We start from the raw sequence: 9,604 nt of genomic DNA, 5'->3' as shown, positions 1-9,604 counted from the left end.
GGCAGAGCCTGGTCCAGGGAGGATTTGTTGGTCTCCTTTCATTGAGTCCACAGAGGTGGGGACAAGGGGCTGCAACAGCTCTGACTTTCCACTTCCGTTCCTCTGTCTGTCCTGCAGCGCTGAGGTCTCCTCTGTCAGAGCTAGAGCCATCACAGGAGGTGACACGATGCCTACCGTGCCTGTTCTGCTCTGCCTAGGTGAGAGTGGGGAGGTGGAGGAGACCAGGCTGGACTAGAGAGCGGGATCAGGTGAGGCATCAGACAGAACCTCTGATAAGACAGGAAACTCTCTTCCAGGGCTGAGTCTGCACATGGCGCTGCAAGGACTCACAGGTGAGTCCTCCCCAGAACTCTGTGTGCTGCCTCAGCCTCAGCTCCTGGCCCTCAGTTAGTAGAACACAGGCTTGGCCTGAGCATGAGGATGGGATGGATGCAGGAGGTGAGAAGATCCTCAACCCAGACTCCCATTTCCTTGCAGGGACCCTCCCCAAGCCTACACTGTGGGCCAAGCCAGGCTCTGTGTTGCCCTGGGGGAGCTCTGTGAGCATCTGGTGTCAGGGGAATGTGGGAGCCCAGAAGTACAATCTGTACAGAGAAGGAAGTCCCAGGATCTCGGAGATGTCACTCTTACTCAACAACAAGGCCAAGTTCTCCATCCCATCCATAAATGATGGCCATGCAGGGCGATATCACTGCTACTATCAGAGCACTGCTGGCTTGTCAGAGCACAGTGATGCCCTGGAGATGGTGGTGACAGGTGAGAGGACACTAAGGGTCCTAGCCCTAGGCTCTGCCCTCAGGAAGGGCTCTACTCTCAGGGGTGTCGCCATCACACAGCCCGCCGCCATTTCACATGCTGCCTCCTTCTCTCCTAGGAATCTACAGCAAACCCAGCCTCTCAGCACTGCCCAGCCATGCAATGACATCAGGAGACAATGTAACCCTCCAGTGTATCACGAGACAACAATTTGCTGGGTTCATTTTGACTAGGGAAGGTGGAGACAAGCTCTCCTGGACCCTGAACTCACGGCGACTTACCAACGGACAGTTCCAGGCCCTGTTCGCTGTGGGTCATTTGATTTCTGGGCACAGATGGACATTTAGATGCTATGGCCATTACAAGAGAAGTCCCCAAGTGTGGTCCATACCCAGTGACCCCCTGGAGCTCATGGTCTCAGGTGAGAAGACCCTGTCCCTGTCCACTATCCACTCAAAATGTCACTCAGGCCCTAAACCAGAGGCTATTTTTTTGCAGTTGGAGTAAGGATTATGTGGGGATTCCAGTCAGGGAGAGCCCTTCCTGTAAGACAATAGACCTCCTTCGAGGCCAGCTCACTCCAGCCATTTGATTTGAATTGAAAAATTTCCACATGGTCAGGGGAGGGTGTTCGAGCAGCCTTGGGGTTCATTTTGGACAGTGATCAGAGGCACGGTGCTCAGGGACAGGCTTAGACATCACATTTTCCTATTTTCATTGGCAGAATCATCTACTCCAAGCCCCCCAACCACAGAGCCCATCACCACACCAGGATGCACTGAGGGTCCCATCTCCCCACCCTCTTCTCTTGGCTCCACAGCAGGTGAGTCTTGGCCTCCATCCCAAAGATCCTATGTCCAGGCTGCCTGGAGACTCTCTGCCCATCTCGGCTCTTGTAACAGCCTCAACTCTTCTTGTGTCCGGAGACCTGAGCTTCAAGTGGTGTGGACAGGACCTGAGCAAGAGAGTCCCTTCTCTGGTCATTGATTTTCTTGTCTGTGTATTTCCTGGGTGGGGACAGCAGTGCCATGTTGCTGGATTCTGATTTCTATCTATGTAAACATGTATCCCTAAGTATCCATTGTGTTTACATGTGTATTATTCTTAAGTATTTTCTTTTTTGGTAGTGGGAATCAAACACAGAGCTTCACACTTGCCAGGAAATTTTTGTGTCCCTGAGGTACACCCCTGGCACTCTGCACATATATTATTGATTATTTGGGAAAGCTTTAAATTTCTAAAACAGGAAGTGAAATTTTGATAAGCCACCACTATTCCCACTGTTAGAATATGCATGTGTGTTGTGCTGTAGGTGTTCCTAACTTCATGATGATTTGCTAACGAGAGGTGACAGAGAGATGGGGAAGCACCAGAAGCCCAAGCTGGGTGGTGAAAGGGAGGCAGCCCCAGAATTCAGCCTTTGTGCTCCTGATGTTCAGGGGCCCTGAAGACCAACCCACCTTCCTGGACCCTGGCTCCTCCACTGGTGAATCAGAGAAAAACATCTCAAGGAGAATGAGATCACATTGTTCTGTGTCCCACACAGCAAAATCCATAGGAGGACTTTATTTCTGACTGGAAGCCTTTGCTCCTGCCAATCCTGAGGTCCTGAGTTCCAGTTACTTTGCTCCTGTGGGTCTCAGATGTAAGATCTGAACTCACAGTGCCCACTGAGGCTGAAGAATCCTGGACAGAGATCAGAGGACTCCCTGCTCCATAGGGAAAGTACTGTTCAAGACCTTGCAAAGCTGTAACATGAGAAAGAGATGTAAGAATGGGGATCAGGGAGAGGCTCAGATCTCCTCAGTCTTCTCATGTCCTCCTCTCTTTCCTTGGTTCTTAGAGAAGAAGAAAACATCCTGATTCCATCCTAGAACGTGACAGGGTCAGTGCATGGGGAAAGGAGGGCTCTCAGTTCTGGGTCCTAACACAGAGGATCAGGTTTTGCCTAGAGTGTGCAGGTGCCTAAGATGGATATTCAGGAATCCTGTGGAGCTTCTGCTCTGTCTTAATCTCTGAGACCTCTTTGTCCCCATCCCAGCCTCACAGCCTCAGGATTACACAGTGGGGAACCTCATCCATATGGGCCTGGCTGGCCTCGTCCTGGTGGCCCTCGGGATTCTGCTCTTCTGGGATCAATGCCATCAAAGAAGGACCCAAGATGCAGCCAGAATGTGAACACAAGAAAGAGTCATCAGTGCTGGCAGTGCTTAGACCTTGGACATGAATCTACATGTCGTGGTGGCTTGAGAAGAAATCACTGGATCCAAATTGGGTGACCCATCCACAGCAAGGCCTGAGGGAGGTGATGATGTTTGGGTGCAAGGGAGTCTGGTGTGGTCTGAGAGAACTCTCTCTCCAATAAATGGCTCTCCTAGGGTGGCCTCATCCTCCTTATCCTTGAACACCTCTGCACTCCTCTCTCTGATGCAGCCCTTCCCCACACCTGAGGTCCCTGAGCCCTCTGTGATACAGGCAGGAGGCTGCTCAGCCTCACTGGGTTTCCACTGAGAGTGAGGGTGAGTCTCCAACACAGCGGCTCCTGCAGAGAGAAGCACCAGGGTGTGGGCACTGCTAGGCATGGGCCCTCCTGAGTCCCCTGGGGCCTCTGTGCTTAGTGTTCACCTGAGACTCAGGAGGGGCTGGCAGTGCTCCCTGGGTCACTGGGGTCTTTGTCCAGCAGGTCTGGAGTGTAGCACTGCTTAGTTCTGTTATGCATTTTAGTTTCACACTTGTATATCATTGCTGATTCTTTCCCAAACTAAAAATAACAATTTCCTGTGAAAACTTAAAGACGCATGAACTTATGCTTAAAAATGTAAGTAATTACACCTCTAATTTCTGTTTCTTACATTTATCCAATAATTCCAGACAATAACTTTTGAATGTCTAGTCTTTCTATTTAAGGTGTTGAAAATTGAGGTTTATTAATGAGCTTTAGAAATATTTCAAAATTCACTTGAATATTTTATATTCAATTAAATGAATATTATTTATTTGAATACTTTGTATTCAGAAAAACCTTTTAATATGACCCATATTTTAAAAATTTGTAAAGTGAGACTTGATCACTTTATGTTTACTGAATAATAATTTACCATGCAACAAAGGTACTGGATTATGTGTATTGCTAGTACATTGGATTATATTCAGATCCTCTTGCAAGAACTCTTTAATATTCTGTGATTCACTGATAAAATATATATGAAGTAAATTGATTTCTCAATTGCATACCTACTTTAGGTATAATATAGAAATAGTAATACACATTATTATATCAACATCTATATAGTTAATATCAAATAATAATAATACATATTTTATTTCTCTCTTTTTTTAATCTGTGCTAGAGTATGGAATTTACTACACAGATTGAATTTTAAGTCCATGTGAGATCATTGTCAGGGAAATACTGTAGGCAGGACTCACTTGTCAGGACATTAACATGGGATGTATATCCCAGGAGCACATATATAATGATTGTGTACACAATCTATGTTTTATATGTTTGCATTTCCTTTCCCTTTTATCCACATTATTCATTTATTCCACTTGTTCCATTTAACATGTTTATTATAGGTCATTCTACATGGATTTATACATCTATAAACTAGACACACTGATTTTTGGAATCCCTGACATTTCCACCATGTAAAGCAGATACATACATGTCTATGTCTGTGTGTGGGTGTAGCAATATATTTTTTTCACTTCGTGAGACGATCACTTAAGATGAGATTGCAGGGTGATGGGCACCAGGGCCCCAGGCTTGCTCACATCCCCAGATGTTCACCCTCATGAATCTGAATTTGGGGAACCCTGTGGACCAGGGCTTCATATGTGGTCCCTGAATGTTAAGACAATGAACGAAGGGAAATTTCCCTCCAAGTGAATCAGTGTAAATTGTCCTGTGTTCTAGATAAAACAAAGGCTTGTAGCACTCAGTTATTTCCAACCTGAAATCATGTTTGTTACCATTTCTGAGCTCTTGGAACTCAGGTATCCTTATTTCCAACAAGACTCAGACCCAAGTTCTGAGTTCAGAGAGTGCAGTGAAGGTGAAGGACCCACTGGAAAATGGCTTCTATGACTGGTCATGAAGTCATGTCATGATGGTAAAGATATGAAGCTGTGGAATCCAGAATAAAAGCTCTGGTCTTTCAGTGATTCACACATTTTATTTCTTTCTTGATTCTCAGGGGAAATGGAGACCCTCAGTCTAGCCTAAAACCAGTCAGAATCCAAATATGATGAGTAACAGAATTTGTGTAAGTGGATTCAGAAGGTGAAATCTTCTTCAGGGAAGCAGGTGCCCCTGGTGGATATTCAGGAATCCTGAGGAAATATTGGTCTTCTCTGACCTCTTTGTCACTAACTCCTATCTGCAAACCTCAGGATCATACAGTGGACAATCTCTGGATGCGTCTGGCTGACCTGGTCCTGCTAAGTCTCGAAATTCCACTATTCCGGGCTCAGCACAGCTAGAGAAGGATCCACAGGCAGCCAGGAGCTGAACTTGTGAGAGAGGACACTCACTAAGCACTCACGGTGCTGGAGACTTAGAAAAAAATATGCCTTCCTGAGATGTGTTTTTGTTGGGAGCCGCGGCCGAACCCGGTCGCCTTACTTGGCGGACGTGAGGCCTGTAGGAAAGAGCAAAGCCTGAGCTAGATTACCCCTCCCATCGAGTGTGCTAAGATGGCGCTTATCTCCTGCTTGGTAAACAACCCGCCCTGTAAGATCTCCTGCTTCCTGCTTGGTAAACAACCCGCCCTGTAAGATCTCCTGCTTCACAACCCGCCCTGTAAGATAGTCTGCCTAGCAACAACTGATGTTAGCCAATCAGTCCGCATCGCGCGCTTTGAACTGATTGGCCACTGTAACCCTATAAAAGTGAGTGCCTCTCCCGCCACGAAAGAAGAAGAAGCAAAAGAAGCAGAAGAAGCACGCAAGGAGCCACGGAGAGCGGACCGGTAGAGGCTTCGGGACAGACTGTAGGGAGAAGCACGCAAGGAGCCGCGGAGAGCGGACCGGTAGAGGCTTCGGGACAGACTGTAGGGAGAAGCACGCAAGGAGCCGCGGGGAGCGGACCAACAGAGGCTTCGGCTGGGAGGATTCCCGGGGCAGGCTGTACGGAGAAGGAAAATAAAAGAAAAGGTTGTCCACTGCCAGACTTTGTTGTGTGTCCTTCCTGCCGGCCGGGAGTGACACCGACATGTTTTGAGTTTCATTTTGCATATGTGTTGTCACCTGTTGGGAGCCCTTGAAGCTGGAAATTGACCTTGGGCGTGACCCAAACGTGATCCTACCAGAAAAACAAAAACTCCTAGGTCAGCCATGTGAAGAAGTTGCTACAGTCCAGGAAAACACCAAGCCCCGAGACAATCCAAGTAATGGATTGCTAGGCAGAGAGGTAGAAATTGGCATCATCTTTCCCAGTATATAAATAAACACGCTGCACAGGTTGAGCAATACATTTTATCCTATCAGGAGAAGGGCTCCACCTGACCCCAGCTTTATCTCTTGTTTATTTTTCTCATCCTCTCACGATCCTTCACTCCAACAACCTCAGGAGCCACATTGGGTCACAGCAACCACTCATGTTCACCACATTAAGCCCAGTATTTGAGAGGTTTCATAATGTACAGCATGCTGATGGAGATTTGATCCCCACCATTACACAGAGAAGAGAGAATAACTGTAGTATTTTTTCTGATATATAGATTAATTAATCAATAACGAATGGAAAAAAACTATCATGCCACCATTAACAACATAAAGAGAATCAGTGAAAATAATGGAGCCTAAATTACTCACGTGTTGACTGACCATAAGAATCATTAAAGCTATAACTATACCACTGTTAACCAGAAAACCAAACTATTATAGCAATATAGACACAAAGACCAAACAAATTTTATCATTCAACAAACATCTACAGAATTATAAACAACAGAAAATAATTCAACAATACAGTCTACAGACAACTAAAGAGATAAAAAATTAATAAGGCTTACAAGTAATAAAAAGGGCAATGGAAGGTGTGGGGAAAGGAAGGAGAAACAAAATTTGAAAATAATTAAAAGGGAGATGAGATGAGAAATTTAAGGTAAAATATATAAACAATGAAAGAAATTAGTGGAATTAGGATAAAAATAATACAAAAATTAAATCAAAAAGACAAAATGATTAAAAACAAAGAAGAAAGGAAAACAGAGCAGAAATAAACAAACAAAGAAGGAAATTCCCCTTTGTGTTTGGGTGGGTGGTTTCTTCCCAAGGTCAGTGAGATGGAATACACAGATAGTGGGGGAGCAGAGAGTCACAGCAAGAGCTCATTCTTTTCTACCCACTTCTTCTGTGTGTGTGCTGAGTCCTGCCCCCACACTTCCTACTGGGCAGTGTCAATCAATGATGTGGTGTCTCCTTTATGACTGTATTCATCCTAGCAGCTCTTAGTGTTGGTGACCCTGTGTGCCCCAAGTCACTGCTATCTTCACCCAGCTTCATGATCTGTGGCCCTGTCAAACCCTTGCCCCAGAGCTCTCTCTGTCCACACGCCCCAGTAGGTGGCAACTGCCCAAGATGAAGCATGCCTTTGATCACCTTGCCATGTGGGAAATACAAACAGGTCTGCAGGTTCTCTGACTTCTTAGGCACAAGGGGTGGGATCAGGGAGTCTGCTGGGCTTAATGACAGCATTTCACATGTAAACCTTTCAGAAAATCACATGACAGCCTGGCTTTTCACAAAAGGCACAGACCACTAAGTCATACCTGACCTGAGCTCAGCCCTGCTTAAACTTCTCAGCGAGTCTATGTCTGTGACTGTGCCTTCTGGCTGTCTCCCACCAGCAAGTATGGTAGGGTGATCCACAAACCCTGAATGTAGTTACATTCTGACTTCTCATTCCTGGAACTATTTTAGTCCTAAGCAACTAAGCTGCTCCCCAAATATGTCGTGATTAATCTCTCTCAAAACTGACAGAGTCTACAATGGTTTTCTTCTCTAATTCTAGCAAGTCACATGGAAGAAGTTATTTTCATAGTAAACCCCAACATTGTATTCACAATTGATCACAAGCACAGAATTTTCTTGGAGTTTGCATTGCTAGTTCAATCCATTGTTTCTCCTTGAAACCTCCAAACCTGTCCGGATTATCTTCTGTTTGCAGAGACAGGATCCCTTCTCAGGAGTTAGGTCTACAATTCCAGAGGGTGTTCTTCTTTTCTTTGCCTTGCATTCATGTTTTCCGGTTTCTCTGTGGTTTCTAGTTTTACTTGATTGCTTTTCCTTGATTTCCATGGCTATTTTTCCTTTTCACTTCTGTAAGTCACTGTTTACTAGGCATCTGGCTTTCTGGTCATGGAGAGGCTGTGTTATGCTCCTGACTTTTAATCTGCCATCCTCGGGCTTTTTTTAAAAAAATAACTAGAGGGCACAAGTTGTAGAAACAGTGTCAATGTCAATAAAATAAGTTGACAGAGAAAGTCATGCCAGGTTTGGCTATTTGGACACAGGTTGTAGAAAATATTCTGAAGACATTTTCTACTTCTGAATCATCACAGTAGATGGGAACATTTAAATGTGCTTTGCACAATATGAGAGGTCCTTCTCCAAAAATGTGCCAAAGGGTGCAAAACAGTCACCTGAGCCATCACTAGAAACAGAGAGATCCCAGCTGAGTGCTCATAACACCAGAGCCCAGAAGGGAGAGAGGAACACGAGTCAGGCACAACTGATGTGTTAGGGTCCTGGGGAGGAGATGTGGACAGGGGAGCGATAACCACAGAGTGACACCTTTCATGGCTTGTATTCAAACAAACACCAATAATTAACAATTACACATATGCATATATCAGGCTGCCTTTAAGACACAACTTAAGCTCTTATAGCATGGTCAAAAATGAAATTCTTGAGTACATGTGAGGGTAAAGCACTCTCTCACTGGAAGAAAATTCCAACCCTTATCTGATATCTGATATGAATATTAAATAAAGAAAGCTAAAGAGCAGTTCAACTTGAGATCTTGAAATTGCAGTGAGATATTGCCCAGCTTCACTACAAGCCTTATTACCACATTACTGTGGATACGTTGGTGTATTTGAGATACAGAAGATGATATCTTCCACCCAGCTGTGGTGTAAGATACTGCCACAGCCCACTGATTGACACACTTCAGAGCAACATAGCTGCAGAAAACAATTGTGTCTTTTCTTCTATTTTCCTTGTGTCCATTTATTGTGTTTATATTTTACTGTAAAGAGAAAAAACAAAATTTCAAAATGAGACGATAAGGGAGTAAATTGGTTGATGATCTGAACATTATTATATCTTTGTTAGGTACATAACAATACAAGATATAGCCAATTAACTGTCCAAGGCATCTTAGCACAAATCAAATGTATGTGTTTGCTTTTCCCTTCCTTTTCTCCTTTCCCCATACCAGTATCTCTTCCCTTTTCAACAGTTTCTTCCCATTTAACACTATTTTCATGTTATGTAAACACTGACTCTTAGCTTCTTTGCAGATTTAGAGTATACAATACCTTTTAAGTAACTATAGTAAACAGGACTCTGGTGATGTAGGTCACAGGTCCTAACATAGATGTAGGAGGAATGACTCATGGAGATCTGTCCACACCTTGTAGACCATGTCTCACACAGCTGTGGTTGAGAAAGCTTTCTTTCTTTCTTTGGGTAAAGTATGTTCTCTTTCAAGATAAGGAGATTAATGAAGAAATTCTCCATTAGGCACAAGAAAAGACCTGAAGAGATGCACTGTGTGTTTTTCGGTGGCTGGAGTCAGGAAAACACCACCCAGTAGGCTACCTGCCTCCTGCTCTCA

The 9,604-nt window shown here is 44.6% G+C and overlaps 1 protein-coding gene across 3 annotated transcripts; it reads left to right on the top strand.

Moving 5' to 3' along the window:
* Positions 1-5,921, top strand: LOC100725991 (leukocyte immunoglobulin-like receptor subfamily A member 6). Of its 3 annotated transcripts, none has more exons than XM_063253277.1 (6): positions 1-197; positions 297-332; positions 478-756; positions 875-1,177; positions 1,481-1,579; positions 4,956-5,921. In XM_063253277.1, exons 1-6 carry the CDS (start codon positions 167-169, stop codon positions 4,982-4,984), a joined length of 777 nt encoding a protein of 258 aa, XP_063109347.1. In that variant the 5' UTR covers positions 1-166; the 3' UTR covers positions 4,985-5,921. The 3 variants fall into 3 exon arrangements, with proteins under 3 accessions (XP_063109347.1, XP_063109346.1, XP_063109345.1); XM_063253276.1 differs by lacking the exon at positions 4,956-5,921 and adding an exon at positions 2,798-3,621; XM_063253275.1 differs by lacking the exon at positions 4,956-5,921 and having other exon boundaries at positions 1,481-2,939.
* The last annotated feature ends 3,683 nt before the right edge of the window (positions 5,922-9,604 follow it).

Source organism: Cavia porcellus, unplaced genomic scaffold (genome assembly GCF_034190915.1).
Source record: "Cavia porcellus strain 051 isolate PalLab524CR breed Dunkin Hartley unplaced genomic scaffold, mCavPor4.1 scaffold_7, whole genome shotgun sequence".
In the NCBI taxonomy this organism is placed as follows: domain Eukaryota; kingdom Metazoa; phylum Chordata; class Mammalia; order Rodentia; family Caviidae; genus Cavia; species Cavia porcellus.
This window is presented reverse-complemented; position numbering and strand designations above follow the sequence as displayed.